This window comes from Coregonus clupeaformis, chromosome 31 (genome assembly GCF_020615455.1).
Source record: "Coregonus clupeaformis isolate EN_2021a chromosome 31, ASM2061545v1, whole genome shotgun sequence".
In the NCBI taxonomy this organism is placed as follows: Eukaryota; Metazoa; Chordata; class Actinopteri; order Salmoniformes; family Salmonidae; genus Coregonus; species Coregonus clupeaformis.
The window spans coordinates 24,337,009-24,363,128 of NC_059222.1; the positions used below are offsets into that span (position 1 = coordinate 24,337,009).

Consider the following 26,120-nt stretch of genomic DNA (forward strand, 5'->3'; position numbering starts at 1 on the left):
TGCATGGAGCCCCAGGCCGAGGGAGATTGACAGTTCTTTTGTGTTTCTTCCATTTGCGAATAATCGCACCAACTGTTGTCACCTTCTCACCAAGCTGCTTGGTGATGGTCTTGTAGCCCATTCCAGCCTTGTGTAGGTCTACAATCTTGTCCCTGACATCCTTGGAGAGCTCTTTGGTCTTGGCCATGGTGGAGAGTTTGGAATCTGATTGATTGATTGCTTCTGTGGACAGGTGTCTTTTATACAGTTAACAAACTGAGATTAGAAGTACTCCCTTTAAGAGTGTGCTCCTAATCTCAGCTCGTTACCTGTATAAAAGACACCTGAGAGCCAGAAATCTTTCTGATTGAGAGGGGGTCAAATACTTATTTCCCTCATTAAAATGCAAATCAATTTATAACATTTTTGACATGCGTTTTTCTGGATTTTTTTGTTGTTATTCTGTCTCTCACTGTTCAAATAAACCTACCATTACAATTATAGACTGATCATTTCTTTGTCAGTGGGCAAACGTACAAAATCAGCAGGGGGTCAAACACTTTTTTCCCTCACTGTACATTAAAGTAAATGTGCTCACACCAGTATGGCTATGGAAGGATGGGTAAGAAGGAGATTGTACATAAAGCTGCACTGTACTAACATAAAGGAAGACACACATAAGCTGCCAAGGGTTAAAACTCACGAGAGGTTAGGTGTGCTTACAAGACACTACTTTCTGCATCTACTAGATTTCTAGACAACAACATAACTATGTCGCTGTCTTGACCTAAGCCTCTACTTACACAATGTATCCAATCAACACTGGTGGTCATATTTAAAATAGGAGGAAACAAAAAGGAATATGCGTCTTTGTGTAAAAGTATCTGGGTCATTCCACCAAATGGGTACCTTTTGGGTATTGTAACATCACAATTAAAACATTTTATTTAACCTAATTTTAACATTTTGTCATAAAGAGCACATGTTCAATTTAATAAAAAACACTTTTTCCCATCTCAAGAGGATAAATTAAAAAAAAAAAAAAACTATAGTAAGTGCCTTTTAAGTGCCAAATATAGTTACAGGGTTGACGATTTCATCTTAAATCAGCCATAAATCCCCTTGTGACAGTGGGAATGGAAGCCTGTTGTGTTAAACAGGTAGGGGCAATTGAATGCAAGCTTCCCAAAATTGTTTTTATTGTTAAAACATTTCAAGCCTGTCTATCTATGGGTAACAGGGTTGACGTGTTATGCTCGACCCACTCCGTTTTTCACCACAAAACACCAGAAAATTGCCAAAGAGAGTAGAATCAGCTCACCTGCTTTTACACTATGATTTGACTATTAGATGTTCAATGTTTCTTTTGAAAAAATGATTTAAAAAGGAATAGTTTCACCATTTTAAAATGAGAGTTCAGTTCACGTTACAGGGTTGACCTTAAACGTAACAGGGTTGACATACATTTCATGTGATTAGATCAGGGATGGGCAACTTTGAATACATCATGAGGGGCCGCAGTGGCTTGCGGGTCTGTGTACCCACATCCCAGAGGGGGCAAATTGATCTGCGGGCCTACAAAAGAGGGGCCGCGGGCCGCCATTTGCCCATCCCCGGATTAGATTAATCACTAATCACATGAAATAAATAATCATCATCAGAAATGACTTTGTCAAAGCAACAAAATAACTAGGGCTTTGCTGTAACCAGGTTTCCATCCAACCTTTAAATGCGAGTAAAGTAAATGTTGGATAGAAAATGTCATTACAGGCCTAATGGAAACAGCAAATTTGTTGCTAAACTTTCCAAATGTCGACAAAACAAAATACACTAGGTGGGATGTTTTTGTGTCTGTAAAATGTATTATGGGAGAAATGGCGGTGAAAACGCCTTTATTCACAAATATTGATATAATAACTGTCATATCGAAGTAAACTCGAATTCACACGATGATATGGTGTGTGGTTCTCCCACTACGACTCGGGAAAGCATTCAGTTTATTAGGCTACAAATGAAATAACCCACCGGGCACACCCTGGTCATTTCAATGAAATGATGTTGAACCAACATGGAACAGATGTTGAATTGACGTCTGTGCCCAGTGGGAAGTTATGATGAACTTCACAGGGTGGTGAAAGTGCACGGGGATGAGTTTGATGATCCTTTCCAATAAATATTGAGGGTCTTATTCTGGTGACATGATCGATGCTTGGCTACCGTTTGACAAATAAAAATAATCTTATGGGACTTCCAATTCTTTAATGAACATCCAGATAGAGTTAAGACTTAAAAAACAAAACAATATAGTGCATTGTTGTGACGTAAAGAAAAATATTGAAAATATAAAAGTGCACAACTCATACTGCACAATTTAAGAAAGGCAGAAACGTAGTGAGTCCCACTATTTCCTGGTACACTTTAAGGACCACCAGAGACTTTCGATTTTAAGAAAATAAATACATTCTTAAGATATATTATTTACAATGGACACATATTTTCTAAGTGTCACTCCTTCCAGTGCGCTTCTCTCCTCCCACCTATTCCCAGACAATTGCCTACAACTAAAACAGAAAAACTAACCTTCATTAATCAGTCCATTAGTCCCTTTTGACCATCACTTCATTATACTATAGGTTTGTGATGTCTAATACAGTGAGACAATTCTCAGTACCAGATTTCACTACAAGTTAGAGCCTTTCTGCATGAATAATGTCCTGTAAGTGACTGTCGAATTCATTGAATGTGCAGACTGCAAACGCAGTTGTAAACTGCCCTTGGAGAAGCCTCAGGACTCATATGGCTGTGTTCTTCACTGGACTCTGACTGAAGCAGCTGGTCAAAAATATTGATTAACAAAGCCAAGAAATCAAAATGAAGTGAGTAGTACATTAGTCAAACACAAACTGAGCTGCTCTCTCTATGTCCTTTTTTAAAAACTCATGGGATATTATATTAAAGTGTCCTGACCCTGTCCACTCTCAACAACCGTTCTATTATCGTGTAATCCATGGTTCTAGTTAGTTTGATGAGCTACAGTTATACAAAGTTGTGGTGGGAAGAAATTGGCTTGTCACAATTGACGTGGACCCAGCAACCACCAAAAAACAGTTGTGACTCACACATTATGGCACAACGCAATATTCTTCTCAACTAGGCACACTCTTAATATGACTTTCCCAGTGTACAACTTGCCTCTGACGAATCCAGCCCCTACTTGGCCTTGGACTCCTTGTCAGCGGCAACCTTGAGGTAGGACTTGTAGAAAAAGGAGGCGAACAGGACCAGGTAACTGAGGTACATGAGTGAGCCCCAGGCGATGTTGGGCACGTAGGAGGGGCAGCGCACTTCGTGCATCCAGTGGTAGACCAAGCCTAAGACAGCAAGCCCCATCACCATCTGCATGATCTGGGTGGCCGTGATGACCATAGCGCAGGGTCGGGGCACCCGGTAACCTGCCGCCCGGGCAGCGTAGTAGGTGTACATGAAGGAGTGGACCAGGTAGTTCATGGTCATGAACCAGCCGCCGCCGGCCACCTGGTCCTTGTAGGAGTACCAGGAGTAGACAAGCACGGTAATGTGATGGTACCAGTGCAGGAAGATGAGGCGCTGCTTACGGAGCACGATGAACACCGTGTCGCCTGAGGAGGGAGGGAGGGGGAAATCACTTAGTTATACTCTGATGTTTGATCACTTTCACTCTCTCTCAAACAATGGTGAACACACATAGTAGAAGCAAAAAGTTGTGAGGACTGGCTTTTTGGACCTCACTTGGAACCAGAGTTGGAAATATGGTATGTCAAGTTGTGGTCCTCAAAAGTACAGTAAAGCACTAGACACAAACACACTTGCACACACACACACCATATTAGGAAGCATACAACAACATACTAACATACTCCAATAAACTCAAACTAAACATACTGTACTCTACAGTCAGGGACGGCGTAACGATTTTTTGACAGGGGGGGCAAACATTTATTTTGTTTATATTTTTCTGCTTATAATTTCTGACATTTGGTAGGCTATTTGTTAGTGAACTTGTCTACAATTAGATACATGCAGCTTCTCTTCTGTCATTACTTGTTGCCCTAGAATATAGAATACTAACTAAAGCCTTGCTCACAAGAATAATGTCACAAATCGATAGAATGAATACATCAATAATAATCTAGTTGACATCGGTAAAGTTCTCTTTCACTTCTGCTTCTCTCGCCGGAGTGAGGACATTTAGGGACCGGGGAGAAAATACAATAGCCTAACTCTAAAACAACGACCCAACATGTTTAGAATAAGATTTCAGTTTGTCTTGGATGCATATTTTATGCTGTTGAAAAACGGTCAACTTTTATGTCGCTGACAAAGATAGCACGTTTACACGTTCCTTAACCGCACATTCGCATTCTCTCAAGATGCTAAAAGATACCATTTGATGTAGCATTTTACTCCAAAAAACATTTAATTCTGCAGGAGTTAATATTATATTAGGCTACATGTGAGAGGTTATAGGCCTACAGTCAGTGCCCAGACTTCATTCCATTTAACCCATCTGAACTTCGAAGGTGTCTCTGTATACAGTACAAACTAAACTGGTCTAATACTGTATATTAAACATCTGTCCCATTCTAGAACACACATCTGACCATAATTATATCCTCCTGATTCCTGCTTACAAGCAAAAACTGAAGCAGGAAGTACCAGTGACTCACTCAATACGAAAGTGGTCAGATGACGCGGATGCTACGCTACAGGACTGTTTTGCTAGCACAGACTGGAATATGTTCCGGGATTCATCCAATGGCATTGAGGAGTATACCACCTTAGTCATCGGCTTCATCAATAAGTGCATCGACGACGTCGTCCCTACAGTGACCATACGTACATATCCCAACCAGAAGCCATGGATTACAGACAACATCCATATCAAGCTAAAGGCTAGAGCTGCTGCTTTCAAGGAGCGGGACACTAATCCGGACGCTTATAAGAAATCCCGCTACGCCATCAGACGAACCATCAAACAGGCAAAGCGTCAATACAGGATTAAGATTGATCCCCCTACACCGGCTCTGATGCTCTTCGGATGTGGCAGGGCTTGAAAACTATTACGGACTACAAAGTGATACCCAGCCGCGAGCTGCCCAATGACGCGAGCTGCCCAGAGCCTACAGGATGAGCTAAATGTATTTTATGCTCGCTTTGAGGCAAGCAACACCGAAGCATGCATGAGAGCACCAGCTGTTCTGGACGACTGTGTGATCACGCTCTCCGTAACTGATGTGAGCAAGGTAAACATTCACAAAGCCGCGGGGCCAGACGTGTACGCAAAGCATGCGGACCAACTGGCAAGTGTCTTTACTGACATTTTCAACCTCTCCCTGAGTCTGTAATACCTCAATGTTTCAAGCAGACCACCATAGTCCCTGTGTCCAAGGAAGCGAAGGTAACCTGCCTAAATGATTACCGCCCCGTAGCACTTACGTCGGTAGCCATGAAGTGCTTTGAAAGGCTGGTCATGTCTCACATCAACAGCATCATCCCGGATACTCTAGACCCCCTCCAATTCGCATATCACCCCAACAGATCCACAGATGACGCAATCTCAATCGCACTCCACACTGCCCTTTCCCACCAGGACAAAAGGAACACCTACAGTGGGGAGAACAAGTATTGGATACACTGCCGATTTTGCAGCTTTTCCTACTTACAAAGCATGTAGAGGTCTGTAATTTTTATCATAGGTACACAACTGTGAGAGACGGAATCTAAAACAAAAATCCAGAAAATCACATTGTATGATTTTTAAGTAATTAATTTGGATTTTATTGCATGACATAAGTATTTGATACATCAGAAAAGCAGAACTTAATATTTGGTACAGAAACCTTTGTTTGCAATTACAGAGATCATATGTTTCCTGTAGGTCTTGACCAGGTTTGCACACACTGCAGCAGGGATTTTGGCCCACTCCTCCATACAGACCTTCTCCAGATCCTTCAGGTTTCGGGGCTGTCGCTGGGCAATACGGACTTTCAGCTCCCTCCAAAGATGTTCTATTGGGTTCAGGTCTGGAGACATGCTAGGCCACTCCAGGACCTTGAGATGCTTCTTACGGAGCCATTCCTTAGTTGCCCTGGCTGTGTGTTTCGGGTCGTTGTCATGCTGGAAGACCAAGCCACGACCCATCTTCAATGCTCTTACTGAGGGAAGGAGGTTGTTGGCCAAGATCTCGCGATACATGGCCCCATCCATCCTCCCCTCAATACGGTGCAGTCGTCCTGTCCCTTTTGCAGAAAAGCATCCCCAAAGAATGATGTTTCCACCTCCATGCTTCACAGTTGGGATGGTGTTCTTGGGGTTGTACTCATCCTTCTTCTTCCTCCAAACACGGCGAGTGGAGTTTAGACCAAAAAGCTATATTTTTGTCTCATCAGACCACATGACCTTCTCCCATTCCTCCTCTGGATCATCCAGATGGTCATTGGCAAACTTCAGACGGGCCTGGACATGCGCTGGCTTGAGCAGGGGGACCTTGCGTGCGCTGCAGGATTTTAATCCATGACGGCGTAGTGTGTTACTAATGGTTTTCTTTGAGACTGTGGTCCCAGCTCTCTTCAGGTCATTGACCAGGTCCTGCCGTGTAGTTCTGGGCTGATCCCTCACCTTCCTCATGATCATTGATGCCCCACGAGGTGAGATCTTGCATGGAGCCCCAGACCGAGGGTGATTGACCGTCATCTTGGAACTTCTTCCATTTTCGAATAATTGCGCCAACAGTTGTTGCCTTCTCACCAAGCTGCTTGCCTATTGTCCTGTAGCCCATCCCAGCCTTGTGCAGGTCTACAATTTTATCCCTGATGTCCTTACACAGCTCTCTGGTCTTGGCCATTGTGGAGAGGTTGGAGTCTGTTTGATTGAGTGTGTGGACAGGTGTCTTTTATACAGGTAACGAGTTCAAACAGGTGCAGTTAATACAGGTAATGAGTGGAGAACAAGAGGGCTTCTTAAAGAAAAACTAACAGGTCTGTGAGAGCCGGAATTCTTACTGGTTGGTAGGTGATCAAATACTTATGTCATGCAATAAAATGCAAATTAATTACTTAAAAATCATACAATGTGATTTTCTGGATTTTTGTTTTAGATTCCGTCTCTCACAGTTGAAGTGTACCTATGATAAAAATTACAGACCTCTACATGCTTTGTAAGTTGGAAAACCTGCAAAGTCTGCAGTGTATCAAATACTTGTTCTCCCCACTGTATGTGAGAATGCTGTTCATTAACTACAGCTCAGCGTTCAACACCATAGTGCCCACAAATCTCATCACTAAGCTAAGGGCCCTGGGACTAAACACCTCCCTCTGCAACTGGATACCCCAGGTGGTAAGGGTAGGCAACAACATGTCTGCCACGCTGATCCTCAACACTGGGGCCCCTCAGGGGTGCGTGCTCAGTCCCCTCCTGTACTCCCTGTTCACCCACGACTACGTGGCCAAACACGACTCCAACACCATCATTAGGTTTGCTGACGACACAACAGTGGTAGGCCTGATCACTGACAATGATGAGACAGCCTATAGGGAGGAGGTCAGAGACTTGGCAGTGTGGTGCCAGGACAACAACCTCTCCCTCAATGTGAGCAAGACAAAGGAGCTGATCCTGCAAACAATACAATATTTTATTATTATGGTGGGAGATTATAATACTGTTTTAAATAGCTCAATGGACCATAAAGGAAATCACACTACAAACTATCACCCTCATGCTCTTAAGGAAATCATGAATGTCATGGATACATTAGAACTAGTAGATATATGGAGGCTTAAATATCCCGACCTAGTGAGATATAAATGGCGGAGACTCAATCAAGCTAGTCGTCTTGACTTCTTTCTTATGTCATTCTTGTTGGCACCAAACGTTTTTAAAGTGTTGATAGGGGACAGAATGCGGTCGGACCATCATATAATTGGCATATACATTACTCTTACTGAATTTCCACGTGGGCGAGGATATTGGAAATGTAATCAAAGCCTATTGGATGATAACTTGTTTTTAACTAGGACAGAGGAATTTATAACTGATTTTTTCCGACATAACATAGGTACAGCAAATCCCCTTATTGTATGGGACACTTTTAAATGTGCCTTTAGAGGCCATGCAATTCAGTACTCATCTCAAAAACAAAAGCAATTTAGGTCAAAAGAGTCCATACTAACAAAGGAAATAGAAGGTCTAACAAAACAGATAGATAGCAATAAAAACTGTAACATAGAGGCTCAGAATAAATTAGAGGAAAAACAAAAAGAAATGGAGAAACTTATTCAAGAAAGATCAAGTGTAATATATTATAAAAGATAAAGCAAACTGGATGGAATATGGGGAAAAATCCACCAAATTCTTTTTTAATCTTCAACATAGAAATGCTACCAAAAATAATTTACTGAAACTGGTTACAAATGACGGAGTCAACCATGATTCACCAAATGGTATTTCGAAGGAGGTAGCAAAGTACTTTAAGCATATGTTTTCATTTCAGTCGCCTCCATCTCCTCTAACTGAAGCTAATTGTAGGGATTTTTTTCTATTGATAATGTAAAATTAACAGCCATACAGAAAGACTCATGTGAAGGTGAAATTACAGAGGAGGAACTTCTGGATGCAATTAAAGACTTTAAGTCCGGGAAAACTCCAGGGTTGGATGGCATACCAGTCAAGTTATACCAAACCTTTTTTGATATACTCAGAGGACCATTATTAGCATGTTTTAACCACTCCTATGTAAATGGTAGATTATCAGACACTCAAGAAGAAGGTCTGATTTCATTATTACATTATTATTATTAAGTGGGAAATATAAAGATCCAGTCCATTAAAAAAATTGGAGGCCCCTTACACTTCAGTGTTGTGATGCTAAAATTCTAGCAAAATGTATAGCGCATAGAACTAAAAAGGTATTGTCAGACATTATTCATTCTAATCAGACAGGTTTTTTACATGGACGATACATTGGAGATAATATAAGGCAAGTACTGGAAACAATAGAACTGTCACAACTTCCTCCGAAGCTGCCACCTCTCCTTGCTCGGGCAGGCTTCGGCGTTCGTCGTCACCGGCCTTCTAGCCACTGCCGCTCCTCATCTCATCATTCCATTTGTTTTGTCTTGTTTATTACACACACCTGGTTCATATCCCCTCATCAGTACCTGTATAAGTGTTCCCTCTGCCCCCTTGTCTTTGTGTGTGATTGTTTATTGTGGAGGATAGAGAAGCTCGGTGGAGCTCTGTGTATTTTGTATCGCCGGGATATTTCCCCTTGTATTTTCCAGTGCGCCTGTTTTGCGCACTGGAGTGTTTTTGACGCATTTCTGCGTAACTCTGTGTTGCAAAATAAAGCCGGTTATTCTGTGATTTACCCTCCTGCGCCTGACTCCTTCGAAATCAACTCATCACAGAATCACACACAAGGACATGGAGTCAGCAGGAGAGGAACACCTGCCTGGAGTCGTGGCATGGGTCCGGGAGCATTCCACGATGCTAGCCAGCTTGGGAGAAGCGATGGATCGGGTTATCCAGGTCGTCCAACGCTTGGAGAGGAGAGGACCCGATCTTTCGGGACCAGCTGAGCTACCGGATCCAGCCACCCACACCCCAGCACCCAGAGGGATTCATATATCCCGACCACGGGATTTTGACGGGACAGCTGCCGTCTGCCCGGGATTCCTCCTACAACTGGATTTATACTTCTCGAACATCAGCCCGGCTCCATCGGAGCGGGAGAAGGTGTCTGCCCTCGTCTCCTGCCTCTCGGGAAAAGTCCTGGAGTGTGCCAACGCGGTCTGGAGTGAAGGAGGAGCCGCGTTGGACAACTACAGAGAGTTCGCTCTCCTCTTTCGGGCCGTCTTCGATCACCTGCCCGAAGGTAGAGAGGCGGGCGAGTGGCTGGTCCACCTGAGGCAGGGGACGAGGACCGCGCAGGACTTCGCCCTGGAGTTTCGTACTCTAGCAGCTGGGTCCGGGTGGAACGAGCGGGCCCTCATCGACCACCTCAGGTGCCACCGAAGGGAGCTAGCCTGCCAGGACACCACGTTGTCCTTCAATCAACTGGTGGACATGGCTAACTGGTGGACACGGTTGGACAACCTGCTGGCTTCTAGAGGACGTCCTGGAAGGGGCCTGCCCGTTCCACCCCACCCCCAACCCGGATCACGAGAGGATGGAGCTGGGTGGAGCCGCGATCCGGGAGAGCGGAGGACGACAGCGCCAGTGTCACTCTTGTGGCACAAGAGGACATTCTCCTGCACGTTGTCGTCTGTGTTCTTTTGGGTTTGGAGGCGGCAGGCAGGGCATTCTCGCGTCACCCCAGGTATCGAACACCCACACTCGTTCAGAGCCCTCTGCTGCGCACTGTACCCTACACATCCACTTTCCTGATTACACGGTAGTTCCCCAGTGTAAGGCGCTGGTCGATTCAGGCGCAGCTGGGACCTTTATGGACAGGTCATTTGCACATAGCATAGAAATTACATTGGTTCCCCTATCCATTCCACTCCCCATCAGAGCACTTGACAGTCGACCATTAAGGTCCGATTCGATAGGGAAGTTACAGCACCAGTCACGATGGTTACGCACGAGACTCATAGAGAGCAAGTTACCTTTTTTTTTTTTATTGAGTCTCCTGATTTCCCTTTTGTGTTAGGTCTTCCCCGGTTAGCACGACACAACCCCACCTTTTCATGGCCACAAAGGGTTCTCACGGGGTGGTCGCGAGAGTGTCAGGGTAGGCGTCTAGGTGTTTCCATTGGTGCAACCACGGTGGAAAGTCCAGACACTACATCCACCGTGCGCATTCCCCCCGAATACCTCGATTTGGCGCACGCGTTTTCCAATACGCAGGCGACCGAATTACCACCTCATCGGGCGGGGGATTGCGCGATAAACCTCCGGGTAGACGCTGTGCCTACCAGGGGACATGTGTATCCCCTCTCGCAGGCTGAAATGGAGGCGATGGAGACATACGTCTCCGAGTCCCTGCGCCAGGGGTTCATACGTCCCTCCACTTTGCCCGCCTCCTCAAGTTTCTTTTTTGTGAAGAAGAAAGAGGGAGGTCTGCGCCCTTGCATTGATTTCCGAGCACTGAACAAGCGGACAATATGTTATAGTTATCCTCTACCCCTCATTCCATCTGTGATCGAGTCAATGCATGGGGCGCGCTTCTTCACAAAATTAGATCTCCAGAGTGCGTACAACCTGGTGCGTGTCTGAGAGGGGGACGAGTGGAAGACAGCATTCAGCACAACCACGGGGCATTACGAATACCTGGTGATGCCATACAGTTTGATGAATGCTCCATCCGTCTTCCAGTCCTTTGTGAACGAGGTGTTTCGGGACATGCTTGGTCGCGGTGTAGTGGTGTACATCAATGATATTATGGTGTATTCCGCTACACGCGCCAAGCATGTGTACCTGGTTCGCAAAGTGCTGGGCCGACTGATGGAACATGACCTTTATGCCAAGACAGAAAAGTGTCTGTTTTTCCAACAGTCTGTCTCCTTCCTTGGATACCGCATTACCACCTCAGGTGTGGAGATGGAGGGAGATCGCATTTCAGCCGTGCGTAATTGGCCGACTCCAACCACGGTCAAGGATGTGCAGCGCTTTATTGGCTTTTCCAACTACTATTGGAGGTTTATCCGGGGCTTTGGCAAGGTCGCAGCTCCCATCACATCTCTGTTCAAGGGTGGGCCGTCCTGGGTGGGCTGCTCTGTTGAGGCTTACAGGGCCTTCAGTAACCTGAGGATTCTGTTGACCTCAGCCCCGGTACTGGCCCATCTCGATCCATCACTACCGTTCGTAGTAGGGATAGGCGCTGTCCTATCTCAATGCTCGGGCACGCCACCAAGCTTCGCCCCCTGTGCCTTCTTCTACAAGAAGCTCAGCCCGGTGGAGCAGAACTATGACATTGGTGATCGGGAGCTGTTGACTGTTGTCCGAGCCCTGACCGTGTGGAGGTACTGGCTCGAGGGGGCGAAACACCCTTTCCTCGTCTGGACGGACCACTGTAACCTGGAGTACACCCGGGCAGCGAGGAGGCTGAACCCTCGCCAGGCCAGGTGGGCCATATTCTTCACCCAGTTTATTTTTACACTATCTTACCAAGAACATGGAGGCAGACGCACTGTCACGGCTGTACGACACAGAGGAGAGGCCCATAGACAACACCCCCATACTCCCGGCCTCCTGCATTGTGGCGCCGGTAGTGTGGGCGATGGACGCGGACATAGAGCGGGCGTTACGCACAGAGCCATCTCCACCTCAGTGTCCAGCTGGGCTGCAGTATGTGCCGTCTCTTGTCCGTGACCGTCTGATCTATTGGACACACACGTCCCCCTCCTCTGGTCACCCAGGTATCGGTCGTACAGTGCACTGCCTGACCGGAAAGTACTGGTGGCCTACCTTGGCTAAGGACGTGAGGGTGTATGTCTCCTCCTGCTCAGTGTGCGCCTAGAGTAAGGCACTTAGGCACCTCCCAGCGGGTAAGTTACAGCCCTTACCAGTTCCACAACGGCCATGGTCCCACCTGTGTATTGACTTTCTCACTGATCTTCCCCTCTCTCAGGGTAACACCACCATCCTGGTCGTTGTGGACCGCTTTTCAAAAGCCTGCCGCCTCCTTCCTCTGCCCGGTCTCCCCATGGCCCTGCAGACTGCGGAGGCCCTTTTTCAGGCACTACGGGGTGCCAGAGGACATAGTGTCTGACCGGGGTCCCCAGTTTACATCCAGGGTCTGGAAGGCATTCATGGAACGTCTGGGGGTCTCGATCAGCCTGACCTCTGGTTTTCACCCCGAGAGTAATGGGCAGGTGGAACGAGTGAATCAGGATGTGGGTAGGTTCCTGCGGTCCTACTGCCAGGACCGCCTGGGGGAGTGGTCAGTGTTCTTGCCATGGGCAGAATATGCCAAGAACTCTCTCCGCCAATCCTCCACTAACCTATTGCCCTTTCAATGTGTTTTAGGTTATCAGCCGGTTCTGGCACAATGGCATCAGAGCCAGACCAAAGCTCCTGCGGTGGATGCTGCTCACATCCACCTCCAGCACGCTGTATGTCGCCAGAAGGCCAATGCTGACCGCCACCGCAATGAGGCCCCGGTCTTGGTAACAGGTGATCGGGTCTGGCTCTCGACCCGGAATCTGCCCCTCCGCCTGCCCTGCTGGAAGCTGAGCCCGCGGTTTGTGGGGCCGTTCAAAGTCCTGAGGAGGATCAACGAGGTTACATATAGGTTATTACTCCCTCCAGATTACCGTATTAACCCCTCGTTCCATGTGTCTCTCCTCAGGCCGGTGGTGGCTGGTCCGCTCCAGGAGTCTGAGGTGCGGGAGGTTCCTCCGCGCCCTCTGGACATCGAGGGGACCCCGGCGTACTCCATCTGTTCCATCCTGGATTTCGAGGTGTCGGGTGGGGGGCCTTCAGTACCTCGTGGAGTGGGAGGGGTACGGTCCGGAGGAGCGGTGCTGGGTTCCAGTGAGGGATATCCTCAATCCCTCCCTATTGCTCCGCGTCTTCCTGGCCGTCCCAGAGGCCGGTGTCGGCACTCTTCTGGAGCTGCGCATCAAGGGGGGGGGGGTACTGTCACGCCTTCCTCCAAAGCTGCCACCTCTCCTTACTCGGGCAGGCTTCGGCGTTCGTCGTCACCGGCCTTCTAGCCACTGCCGCTCCTCATCTCATCATTCCACTTGTTTTGTCTTGTTTATTACACACACCTGGTTCATATCTCCTCATCAGTACCTGTATAAGTGTTCCCTCTGCCCCCTTGTCTTTGTGTGTGATTGTTTATTGTGTAGGATAGAGAAGCTCGGTGGAGCTCCGTCTATTTTGTATCGCCGGGATATTTCCCCGTGTGCCTTGTATTTTCCAGTCCTCCTGTTTTGCACACTGTAGTGTTTTTGACGCATTTCTGCATAACTCTGTGTTGCAGAATAAAGCCTGTTATTCTGTGAATTACCCTCCTGCGCCTGACTCCTTCGAAATCACCTCATCACAAGAACACCATGAAAAATCTGGGAAACCAGGCCTGCTATTCATAGCAGACTTAAAAAAGGCATTTGATAAAGTACGACTGGAGTTTATATATAAATGCCTGGAGCATTTCAATTTTGGAAAATCTCTTATAAAATGGGTTAAAATCATGTATAGTAACCCTAGGTGTAAAATAGTAAATAATGGCTATTTCTCCTAAAGTTTTAAACTGGAGTAAAACAAGGTTGTCCACTATCGGCATATCTATTTATTATGGCCATCGAAATGTTGACTATTAAAATCAGATCCAACAATAATATCAAGGGATTAGAAATCCAGGGCTTAAAAACAAAAGTGTCATTATACGCTGATGATTCATGTTTTCTTTTAAATCCACAACTTGAATCCCTCCCCAGCCGCATTGAGGATCTAGATACATTTTCTAACCTCTCTGGATTATAACCAAATTATGATAAATGTACTATATTACGTATTGGATAACAAAAAACAAAATTTTTACATTACCAGGTAGTTTACCAATAAAATGGTCTGATGGTGATGTGGATATACTCGGAATACATATCCCAAATGAAATAAATGATCTCACTCCAAAAAAATCTAATAGAAAGTTAGCAGAAATAGATAAGATCATGCTACCATGGAAAGGTATATACAGTGAGGGAAAAAAGTATTTGATCCCCTGCTGATTTTGTATTTTGCCCACTGACAAAGACATGATCAGTCTATAATTTTAATGGTAGGTTTATTTGAACAGTGAGAGACAGAATAACAACAAAAAAATCCAGAAAAAAACGCATGTCAAAAATGTTATGAATTGATTTCATTTTAATGAGGGAAATAAGTATTTGACCCCTTGTTGGCAATCACAGAGGTTAGACATTTCTTGTAGTTGGCCACCAGGCTTGCACACATCTCAGGAGGGATTTTGTCCCACTCCTCTTTGCAGATCTTCTCCAAGTCATTAAGGTTTCGAGGCTGACATTTGGCAACTCGAACCTTTAGCTCCCTCCACAGATTTTCTATGGAATTAAGGTCTGGAGACTGGCTAGGCCACTCCAGGACCTTAATGTGCTTCTTCTTGAGCCACTCCTTTTTGCCTTGGCCGTGTGTTTTGGGTCATTGTCATACTGGAATACCCATCCACGACCCATTTTCAATGCCCTGGCTGAGGGAAGGAGGTTCTCACTCAAGATTTGACGGTACATGGCCCCGTCCATCGTACCTTTGATGTGGTGAAGTTGTCCTGTCCCCTTAGCAGAAAAACACCTACAAAGCATAATGTTTCCACCTCCATGTTTGACGGTGGGGATGGTGTTCTTGGGGTCATAGGCAGCATTCCTCCTCCTCCAAACACGGCGAGTTGAGTTGATGCCAAAGAGCTCGATTTTGGTCTCATCTGACCACAACACTTTCACCCAGTTCTCCTCTGAATCATTCAGATGTTAATAGGCAAACTTCAGACGGGCCTGTATATGTGCTTTCTTGAGCAGGGGGAACTTGCGGGCGCTGCAGGATTTCAGTCCTTCACGGTGTAGTGTGTTACCAATTGTTTTCTTGGTGACTATGGTCCCAGCTGCCTTGAGATCATTGACAAGATCCTCCCTTGAAGTTCTGGGCTGATTCCTCACCATTCTCATGATCATTGCAACTCCACCAGGTGAGATCTTGCAATGAGCCCCAGGCCAAGGGAGATTGACAGTTCTTTTGTGTTTCTTCCATTTGCGAATAATCGCACCAACTGTTGTCACCTTCTCACCAAGCTGCTTGGGCAAACGTACAAAATCAGCAGGGGATCAAATACTTTTTTCCCTCACGGTACCTGTCTATTTGTGTAAAAATCACCCTGATTAACACTTTAGTATTATCCCAGTTTACCTATTTGCTTATGGTCTTGCCTACGCCTAGCGAACAGTTTTTTAAATTATATGAGAAAAACATATTCAATTTTATTTGGAACGGCAAGCCAAACAAAATTAAACGGGCCTATTTATATAATGAATATGAATAACGCATTAGACCTATTACTAAAAGCTTCAGTCATACAAAAGTTATACTTAAATCCGAACTGGTTCTCTAGCAAATTAGTAAGATTGTCTCACCCCATGTTCAAGAATGGCCTTTTTCCCTTTATTCAGATTACAACCTCACACTTTCAGTTATTTTAAAACATTTAAATTTTTACATTTTAGTCATTTAGCAGACGCTCTTATCCAGAGCGACTTACAGTTAGCACATACATTATTTTATCAAACCCACAACCCTGGCGTTGCAAACGCCATGCTCTACCAACTGAGCTACATCCCCTGCCGGCCATTCCCTCCCCTACCCTGGACGACGCTGGGCCAATTGTGCGCCGCCCCATGGGTCTCCCGGTCGCGGCCGGCTACGACAGAGCCTGGATTCGAACCAGGATCTCTAGTGGCACAGCTAGCACTGCGATGCAGTGCCTTAGACCACTGCGCCACTCGGGAGAGACAAAGGAAATCATATCCCAAATATCACCATTACTAAAACAAGCCATAGAAAGTTGGTTGCAATTTCAATTTAATCCTCCAGAAACTACAGAACAAATAATGCAACAAATATTGTGGTTAAACTCAATAATACTAATTGATAAAAAAGAAAAGGTATAATCTTGGTCAATTATATCATTGGTAGGACTGGTGGAGTTATGTCGCACATGCAGCTTACAAAAACATATGGAAATGTCTGCTCTACCCAAAATTACAACCAAATAATTGCAGCATTACCGCAAAAATGGAAGAGGAAAGTGGAAGGGGGAAAAAGTAAGGAACTTGTCTGTCGCCCTTGCATTAAAGAACATAATTGGTTAAAGAAAACTGTGATAAATAAAAAAGTATACCAGTTAAATTTAAGGACCAAAGGATTGACAGCCGTCCCATATATATTGCAAAATAGTTGGGAAGAGATTTTTGGTGTACCGATCCCATGGCATAGTGTTTATGAACTGATACGCAAAACGACGCCGGATTCAAAACTTAGAATTGTTCAATTTAAATTATTATATACAATTATTGCTACCAATAGAATGTTATTTATATGGGGGATACAATCTTCCCATCCCAGCTGTGCAGATTTTGCTGCGAAGAGATCATTTGTTTTAGTCATTTGTTTTGGTATTGTCCAATTATAGCTTGTTTTTGGACACAGGTCCAGGAATGGCTGAAGGATTGTAATATTTACCTGAAGCTAACCCTGCAAATAGCACTACTTGGTGATCTGAAAAGACATAGTCAATCGATCAATAATATAATAATACTTTTAGCAAAAATGTTTATTTTCAATTTACAATCTGTAGAAACAATGAGAATAGAAGGGTTCAGAACTTTTGTGAAACATCACAGTACAGTTGAAAAATACATGGCAAATAGAAATCCAATATGGATGGTGTTAAAAGATAGATGGGAGTTGTTGAATGGAGCTGAAGGATGGGACTAATAACAACTAACAACAACTAATAATAACAAGATAACTAATGTAAAGCATACTGTGTCCATAATAAGTGTATAGGTTATAGGTTGAGAGCTTTTGTGAAAGAGCACAGTTAGAAAGATATGGCATATAGAAGCAAACCGGATGGACATCATGAAAATGATCGGAGAGGTTGAGGGTAGAGGAACTTCAGGAGTAAAAACAAACAAAATATAATTATTGTAAAATTGACTGTGTCCATAAAATGTATATAGTATGTATAAACTGGAAGTAGAGGCCTAAGCGTTGTTGTTCACTAGTTTACTCCAATTAGGGAAGGGGTGGTGGGGTTGGAAAGTAATAAAGGGAAATATATTTGAAAATAGGATATGTATATATATATATGTACAGTTGAAGTCGGCAATTTACATACACCTTAGCCAAATACATTTAAACTCAGTTTTTTACAATTCCTGACATTTAATCCTAGTAAAAAGTCCCTGTCTTAGGTCAGTTAGGATCACCACTTTATTTTAACAATGTGAAATGTCAGAATAATAGTAGAGAGAATGATTTATTTCAGCTTTTATTTCTTTCATCACATTCCCAGTGGGTCAGACGTTTACATACACTCAATTCGTATATGGTAGCATTGCCTTTAAAATTGTTTAACTTGGGTCAAATGTTTTGGGTAGCCTTCCACAAGCTTCCCACAATAAGTTGGGTGAATTTTGGCCCATTCCTACTGACAGAGCTGGTGTAACTGAGTCAGGTTTGTAGGCCTCCTTGCTCGCACACGCCTTTTCAGTTCTGCCCACACATTTTCTATAGGATTGAGGTCAGAGCTTTGTGATGGCCATTCCAATCCCTTGACTTTGTTGTCCTTAAGCCATTTTGCCACAACTTTGGAAGTATGCTTGGGGTCATTGTCCATTTGGAAGACCCATTTGCGACCAAGCTTTAACTTCCTGACTGATGTCTTGAGATGATGCTTCAATATATCCACATAATTTTCCTTCCTCATGATGCCATCTATTTTGTGAAGTGCACCAGTCCCTCCTGCAGCAAAGCACCCACACAGAATGATGCTGCCATCCCCATGCTTCACGGTTGGGATGGTGTTCTTTGGCTTGCAAGCTACGCCCTTTTTCCTCCAAACATAACGATGGTCATTATGGCCAAACAGTTCTATTTTTGTTTCATCAGACCAGAGGACATTTCTTCAAAAAGTAAGATCTTTGTCCCTGTGTGCAAAATGCAAATTAATTCCTTACAAATCATACAAATTTGAAGTGTACCTATGATAAAAATTACAGACCTCTACATGCTTTGTAAGTAGGAAAACCTGCAAAATCGGCAGTGTATCAAATACTTGTTCTCCCCACTGTATATATTTGCGAGAAAAAAAAACATGGGGGATTGGAAGTGATGCAGACAATTACATTGATGGAAGTTACAATCTATCTGCAATATTAAAGGTTTTTTTAAAAGGAGCTGATCGTGGACTACAGGAAAAGGCGGGCCGAACAGGCCCCCATTAACGACGGGGCTGTAGTGGAGCGGGATGAGAGTTTCAAGTTCCTTGGTGTCCACATCACCAACAAACTATCATGGTCCAAACACACCAAGACAGTCATGAAGAGTGCACGACAACACCTTTTCCCCCTCAGGAGACTGAAAAGATTTGGCATAGGTCCCCAGATCCTCAAAAAGTTATACAGCTGCACCATCGAGAGCATCCTGACCGGTTGCATCACCGCCTGGTATGGCAACTGCTCGGCATCTGACCGTAAGGCGCTACAGAGGGTAGTGCGTACGGCCCAGTACATCACTGGGGCCAAGCTTCCTGCCATCCAGGACCTATATACTAGGTGGTGTCAGAGGAAAGTCAAAAAAATTGTCAAAGACTCCAGTCACCCAAGTCATAGACTGTTCTCTCTGCTACCGCACGGCAAGCGGTACCGGAGTGCCAAGTCTAGGACCAAAAGGCTCCTTAACAGCTTATTATTATTATTAGTCATTTAGCAGACGCTCTTATCCAGAGCGACTTACAGTTAGTGAGTGCATACATTTTTATTTTATTTATTTTTTCATACTGGCCCCCCGTGGGAATCGAACCCACAACCCTGGCATTGCAAGCACCATGCTCTACCAACTGAGCTACACGGGGCCCCAAGCTTCTATCCCCAAGCCATAAGACTGCTGAACAATTAATCAAATGGCCACCCGGACTATTTACATTGACACCCCCCCCTCCATTTGTTTTTACAGTGCTGCTACCCGCTGTTTATTATCTATGCATAGTCACTTTACCCCTACCTACATGTACAAATGACCTTGACTAAACTGTACCCCCGCACATTGACTTGGTACCAGTACCCCCTGTATATAGCCTTATTATTTTATTGTGTTACTCTTTATTATTTTTTACTTTAGTTTATTTGGTAAACATTTTCTTAACTCTTTCTTACATTTACATTTACGTCATTTAGCAGACGCTCTTATCCAGAGCGACTTACAAATTGGTGCATTCACCATATACAGTGGGGAAAAAAAGTATTTAGTCAGCCAGCAATTGTGCAACTTCTCCCACTTAAAAAGATGAGAGAGGCCTGTAATTTTCATCATAGGTACACGTCAACTATGACAGACAAATTGAGATTTTTTTTTCCAGAGAATCACATTGTAGGATTTTTTATGAATTTATTTGCAAATTATGGTGGAAAATAAGTATTTGGTCACCTACAAACAAGCAAGATTTCTCGCTCTCACAGACCTGTAACTTCTTCTTTAAGAGGCTCCTCTGTCCTCCACTCGTTACCTGTATTAATGGCACCTGTTTGAACTTGTTATCAGTATAAAAGACACCTGTCCACAACCTCAAACAGTCACACTCCAAACTCCACTATGGTCAAGACCAAAGAGCTGTCAACGGACACCAGAAACAAAATTGTAGACCTGCACCAGGCTGGGAAGACTGAATCTGCAATAGGTAAGCAGCTTGGTTTGAAGAAATCAACTGTGGGAGCAATTATTAGGAAATGGAAGACATACAAGACCACTGATAATCTCCCTCGATCTGGGGCTCCACGCAAGATCTCACCCCGTGGGGTCAAAATGATCACAAGAACGGTGAGCAAAAAATCCCAGAACCACACAGGGGGACCTAGTGAATGACCTGCAGAGAGCTGGGACCAAAGTAACAAAGCCTACCATCAGTAACACACTACGCCGTCAGGGACTCAAATCCTGCAGTGTCAGACGTGTCCCCCTGCTTAAGTCAGTACATGTCCAGGCCCGTCTGAAGTTTGCTAGAGTGCATTTGGATGATCCAGAAGAGGATTGGGAGAATGTCATATGGTCAGATGAAACCAAAATAGAACTTTTTGGTAAAAACTCAACTCGTCGTGTTTGGAGGACAAAGAATGCTGAGTTGCATCCAAAGAACACCATGCCTACTGTGAAGCATGGGGGTGGAAACATCATGCTTTGGGGCTGTTTTTCTGCAAAGGGACCAGGACCACTGATCCGTGTAAAGGAAAGAATGAATGGGGCCATGTATCGTGAGATTTTGAGTGAAAACCTCCTTCCATCAGCAAGGGCATTGAAGATTAAACGTGGCTGGGTCTTTCAGCATGACAATGATCCCAAACACACCGCCCGGGCAACGAAGGAGTGGCTTCGTAAGAAGTATTTCAAGGTCCTGGAGTGGCCTAGCCAGTCTCCAGATCTCAACCCCATAGAAAATCTTTGGAGGGAGTTAAAAGTCTGTGTTGCCCAGCGACAGCCTCAAAACATCACTGCTCTAGAGGAGATCTGCATGGAGGAATGGGCCAAAATACCAGCAACAGTGTGTGAAAACCTTGTGAAGACTTACAGAAAACGTTTGACCTGTGTCATTGCCAACAAAGGGTATATAACAAAGTATTGAGAAACTTTTGTTATTGACCAAATACTTATTTTCCACCATAATTTGCAAATAAATTCATAAAAATCCTACAATGTGATTTTCTGGATTTTTTTTTCTCATTTTGTCTGTCATAGTTGACGTGTACCTATGATGAAAATTACAGGCCTCTCTCATCTTTTTAAGTGGGAGAACTTGCACAATTGGTGGCTGACTAAATACTTTTTTTCCCCACTGTATGTGCATTGTTGGTTAAGGGCTTGTAAGTAAGCATTTCACGGTAAGGTCTACACCTGTTGTATTCGGCACGTGACAAATAAAGTTTGATTTGATGCCCTTCGTGTCTCTTGCTCAGGAGGAGACATACTGTAGTCAATCATTTCCTAATGGGATTTTTTCGCCACCTCAGCATCTCCGTCCATTTATCAGTGCTATTGCATCCCTGTCTGACTGACAGATAGGCAGAAGTGACTAGATTACTGCTCTGGGAGAGGAGACGGCATCAAGATGCAGCCACACAGGTCTTGAGCTAATAGGCCTCCACTGATCAATATAAGTGCACTAGAAACTTCAAATGCTTCCGGAATTACATAAATAGACAAAATTGTTTCAAGGTTGTTTTTTGTCCTGCTACCAGCCTCCTTCTCTTTGATTGGCCCTCTGACCTAATTGACCAATTACAATCCACTCCATCGCTCCCACTCGTTGGCCAGGGTCAGAAATGTATTGTATACATCAGCTCGAGGCAAGCTTACTATCTTACACTGCATGACAGAGAAGTAAATGCATGTCTGTTCTACATGACATACACTGAGTGTACAAAACATCAGGAACACCTTCCTAATATTGAGTTGCACCCCCTTTTGCCCTCAGAACAGCCTCAATTCGTCGGGGCATGGACTCTACAAGGTGTCGAAAGCGTTCCACAGGGATGCTGGCCCATGTTGACTCCAATGCTTCTCACAGTTGTGTCAAGTTGGCTAGATGTCCTTTGGGTGGTGGAACATTCTTGATACACACAGGAAACTGTTGAGTGTGAAAAACCCTGCAGCGTTGCAGTTCTTGACAAACTCAAACCGGTGCGCCTGGCACCTACTACTATACCCCGTTCAAAGGCACTTAAATATTTTGTCTTGCCCATTCACCCTCTGAATGGCACACACACAATCCATGTCTCAATTGTCTCAAGGCTTAAAAATCGTTCTGTAACCCGTCTCCTCCAATTAATCTACACTGATTGAAGTGGATTTAACAGGTGACATCAATAAGAGAGCATAGCGTTCACCTGAATTCACCTGGTCAGTCTATGTCATGGAAAGAGAAGGTGTTCGTAATGTTTCGAACACTCAGTGTATTTCTATCTGAAGCATTCAGAACGGGACCCTATTTGGGACATTCCTTACCCAGCTCAGGGGCCTTGCTCAGGACAAAGGCGTAGGCCCAGAACTTGCTGACAGGGGCGCTGTAGAAGCTGGTGTCACACACCGACTGCTTAAAGCCACTTTTGTTGAGGACATGGAACATGTAACAACCGGTCCTGACAGCTCCGATGATACTGTGGAATGGAACACATATAGATTTACTAAAGAGATAATGTATAGTGTTACGTGAATCTGCTTAGTCTAACTATAGGGAATTCACAATTACACACGTTATCGGTATACGAAACCTTTTTAACACAAGTATAATGCCCATGGTCGATCAGAGTGGACTGTAAGTAGGTGTTTTGTAAACGTCCAAATTCAGCTCATATTTTTATACACCTGAACTGTAAGCTTTGTGGTTGTCATAACGTAATGCGATATACATCTCTCAACTATATTATATACTGTCAGCTTTGCGGTGCCATGATGCAATGTGATATACCTCTCAACTATATGAACTGTCACAGTTGCCATGACGCTCTAAACCTGAAACCAAGATAAGAGATAAGACATATCAGTGGGTCACATCTCCAGTTGGCTGTCCTTCCCCTGTCTCCAACCATTTTAGACCTCCATTAAGACTTAGACACACATGCTCTTACTTTGTAAACAGGATGCGTATGCTTAGTAAACACTGTATAGATTTGTAGCTTTCCTTCTCATCTGAAACACACTGTGGCTACTTACAGCGTGAGGTCATTTCAGTTTGGACACCCTATGAAAATAATGTAAAAATGTCATGTAAAAATGATCCAGTGATATTCCAGGAAGACATCCCCAAACTCATGTAACTAAACACCAGTCAAACAGCAGTGGGAACAATACAAGAAGAGAGCCTTGAGACACAGTTGACATTTTGAGAATGAGGGAAATATTGAAGCTGCTCTGAAAAATGCACAGTCATGGGCGATTAACATAACGTTATCAATGGTAACTACCTATCTATGTTATCTATGGTAACTAATTATCTATAACTATGTTATCAATGGTAACTACCTATCAATAACACCATTATCAACGTTAACTATCTGTAACAACATTATCTATATATTATACAGTATATGGTAACAACCTAACACCAACCTCATCATTGGTAACTACCTATCTATTACAAAGGCCAGTAGTCTACTCTTCAAAAACCTATGTGGTAGAATGTTGCCGTTATTGTGCAGTAATGAATATATGGATTATAAAGTGCACCGGAAGTGGGATTGAGTGGGCAGGTTATGCCCACGGCTCTGGGATTAGGATTAAGTTTGGCACAGCAGGGGGCAGATGATGATGATGTACCTCTGTGGCACATCAAAACAACTCTCCCTATTGTGGGCTGTAAAATGAGGTTATGTGTACTCCTTGACTCCTCCTTAATAATAACGATAACAGATTGGATTTCTATAGCACTTTTACAGCGTTATATAGTACATTGTATAGGGACTTCACCTGGATTACATATGGTTGTTGGGTATATATCTGAGTTCACAGCAGGGTTGGGGTCAATTCCATTTCAGTTCCAGTCAATTCAGAAAGTTTACCAAATTCCAATTCCACATTTTCTTCATGGAAAAACATTGAAGATCATTTTTAAATGTTAGTGTACTTCCTGAATAAACTGGATATGAAATGAAATTGACCCCAACCCTGGTTCACAGCCAATTATACAGTGAGTTCGGAAAGTATTCAGACCCCTTGACCTTTTCCACATTTTGTTACATTACAGCCTCATTCTAAAATGGATACAATTATTTTTTCCCCTCATCAATCTACACACAATACCCCATAATGACAAAGCGAAAACAGGTTTGTAGAAATGTTTGCAAATGTATTAAAAATAAAAAACTTAAATACCTTATTTACATAAGTATTCAGACCCTTTGCTATGAAACTCGAAACTGTGCTCAGGTGCATCCTGTTTCCATTGATCATCCTTGAGATGTTTCTACAACTTCATTGAAGTGCACCTGTGGTAGATTGATTGGACATGATTTGGAAAGACAGACCAAGCAAAAACCAAGCCATGAGGTCAAAGGAATTGTGTCGAGGAACAGATCTGGGGAAGTGTACCAAAACATTTCTGCAGCATTCAAGGTCCCCAAGAACACAGTGGCCTTCATCATTCTTAAACGGAAGAAATTTGGAACCACCAAGACTCTTCCTAGAGCTGGCCACCCGGCCAAACTGAGCAATCGGGGGAGAAGGGCCTTGGTCAGGGAGGTGACCAAGAACCCGATGGTCACTCTGACAGAGCTCTAGAGTTCCTCTGTGGAGATGGGAGAACCTTCTAGAAGAACAACCATCTCTGCAGCACTCCACCAATCAGGCCTTTATGGTAGATTGACCAGACAGAACAACTCCTCAGTAAAAGGCACATGACAGCCCGCTTGGAGTTTGCCAAAAGGCACATAAAGGACAAGATTCTCTGGTCTGATGAAACCAAGATTGAACTCTTTGGCTAGAATGCCAAGCGTCACGTCTGGAGGAAACCTGGCACCATCCCTATGGTGAGGCATGGTGGTGGCAGCATCATGCTGTGGGGATGTTTTTCAGCAGCAGGGACTGGGAGACTAGTCAGGATTGAGGGAAAGATGAACGGAGCAAAGTACAGAGAGATCCTTGATGAAAACCTGCTCCAAAGTGCTCATGGATGTCCTTAAAGAAGAGGAGTTATAAAGGAGAGGTTTTCAGATATCACTCTAGAAATCCCTGTTTTTACGTACTCCATGTGTGTGTTTAGAAGAGGAAAATGTCACCCCCTAAATCAATAGTCCATTTAAACACTGTGATAAGGCCACTTCCTGTTAATTCTGAGAGAGAACTAGCTCTATCTACAAACATCTTTGTGGCCAACAGTTCCCATGCTGAGGTTAGCAAGGATGAGGGAGGATAACGAGGCTAACCACCACCACTGTTCAGTTAGAGCTTCACTCACACTGATTGGTTGAGTAATTTATTGAATGATTGATTATAGTTTGATGTTGTTTAGGAATACACATAAAGCTATATTACTGCAACACAGTGGTCAGTGTGTGTCATTCACCTGAAAATAGCCAGACTGAGTGACCAGAGGACAAGTGGTCGGCGCAGGTTCAGCTTGGGCCTCTCTCTCATGAAGTGTTGGACCCCGAAGATGATCGCAGCATACAGTCCACAGAACATAAAGGACTTGCTCCTATTGAGGAAAAAATAAACACAAAAACACATAATCAAACCTGTTCTTAAGTGATTAGTGTACTTACCTGTGCCCTAGGCCATGATTTAGATGAGAGCAGGGTGGAAATGCAGACAAGCTTTAAAGTCCTACTCCAGTCGCCTTTTCACCTCATTTAACACCAGGTGCCTCATGATGTGGCACA

The 26,120-nt window shown here is 44.2% G+C and overlaps 1 protein-coding gene across 1 annotated transcript in view; it reads right to left on the reverse strand.

The window, feature by feature from the left end:
- Positions 1–2,144: 2,144 nt before the first annotated feature.
- The window catches only part of LOC121547252 (elongation of very long chain fatty acids protein 6-like), a 29,288-nt gene continuing 5,312 nt past the window's right edge, over positions 2,145–26,120 (reverse strand). The window contains exons 2-4 of the mRNA XM_041858421.2: positions 25,805–25,936; positions 22,750–22,901; positions 2,145–3,617 (exon numbers count right to left, since the gene is read on the reverse strand). Coding sequence (XP_041714355.1) covers positions 3,190–3,617; positions 22,750–22,901; positions 25,805–25,936 — 712 coding nt within the window. The 3' untranslated portion in view covers positions 2,145–3,189. The remainder of the gene's footprint in view (positions 3,618–22,749; positions 22,902–25,804; positions 25,937–26,120) is intronic.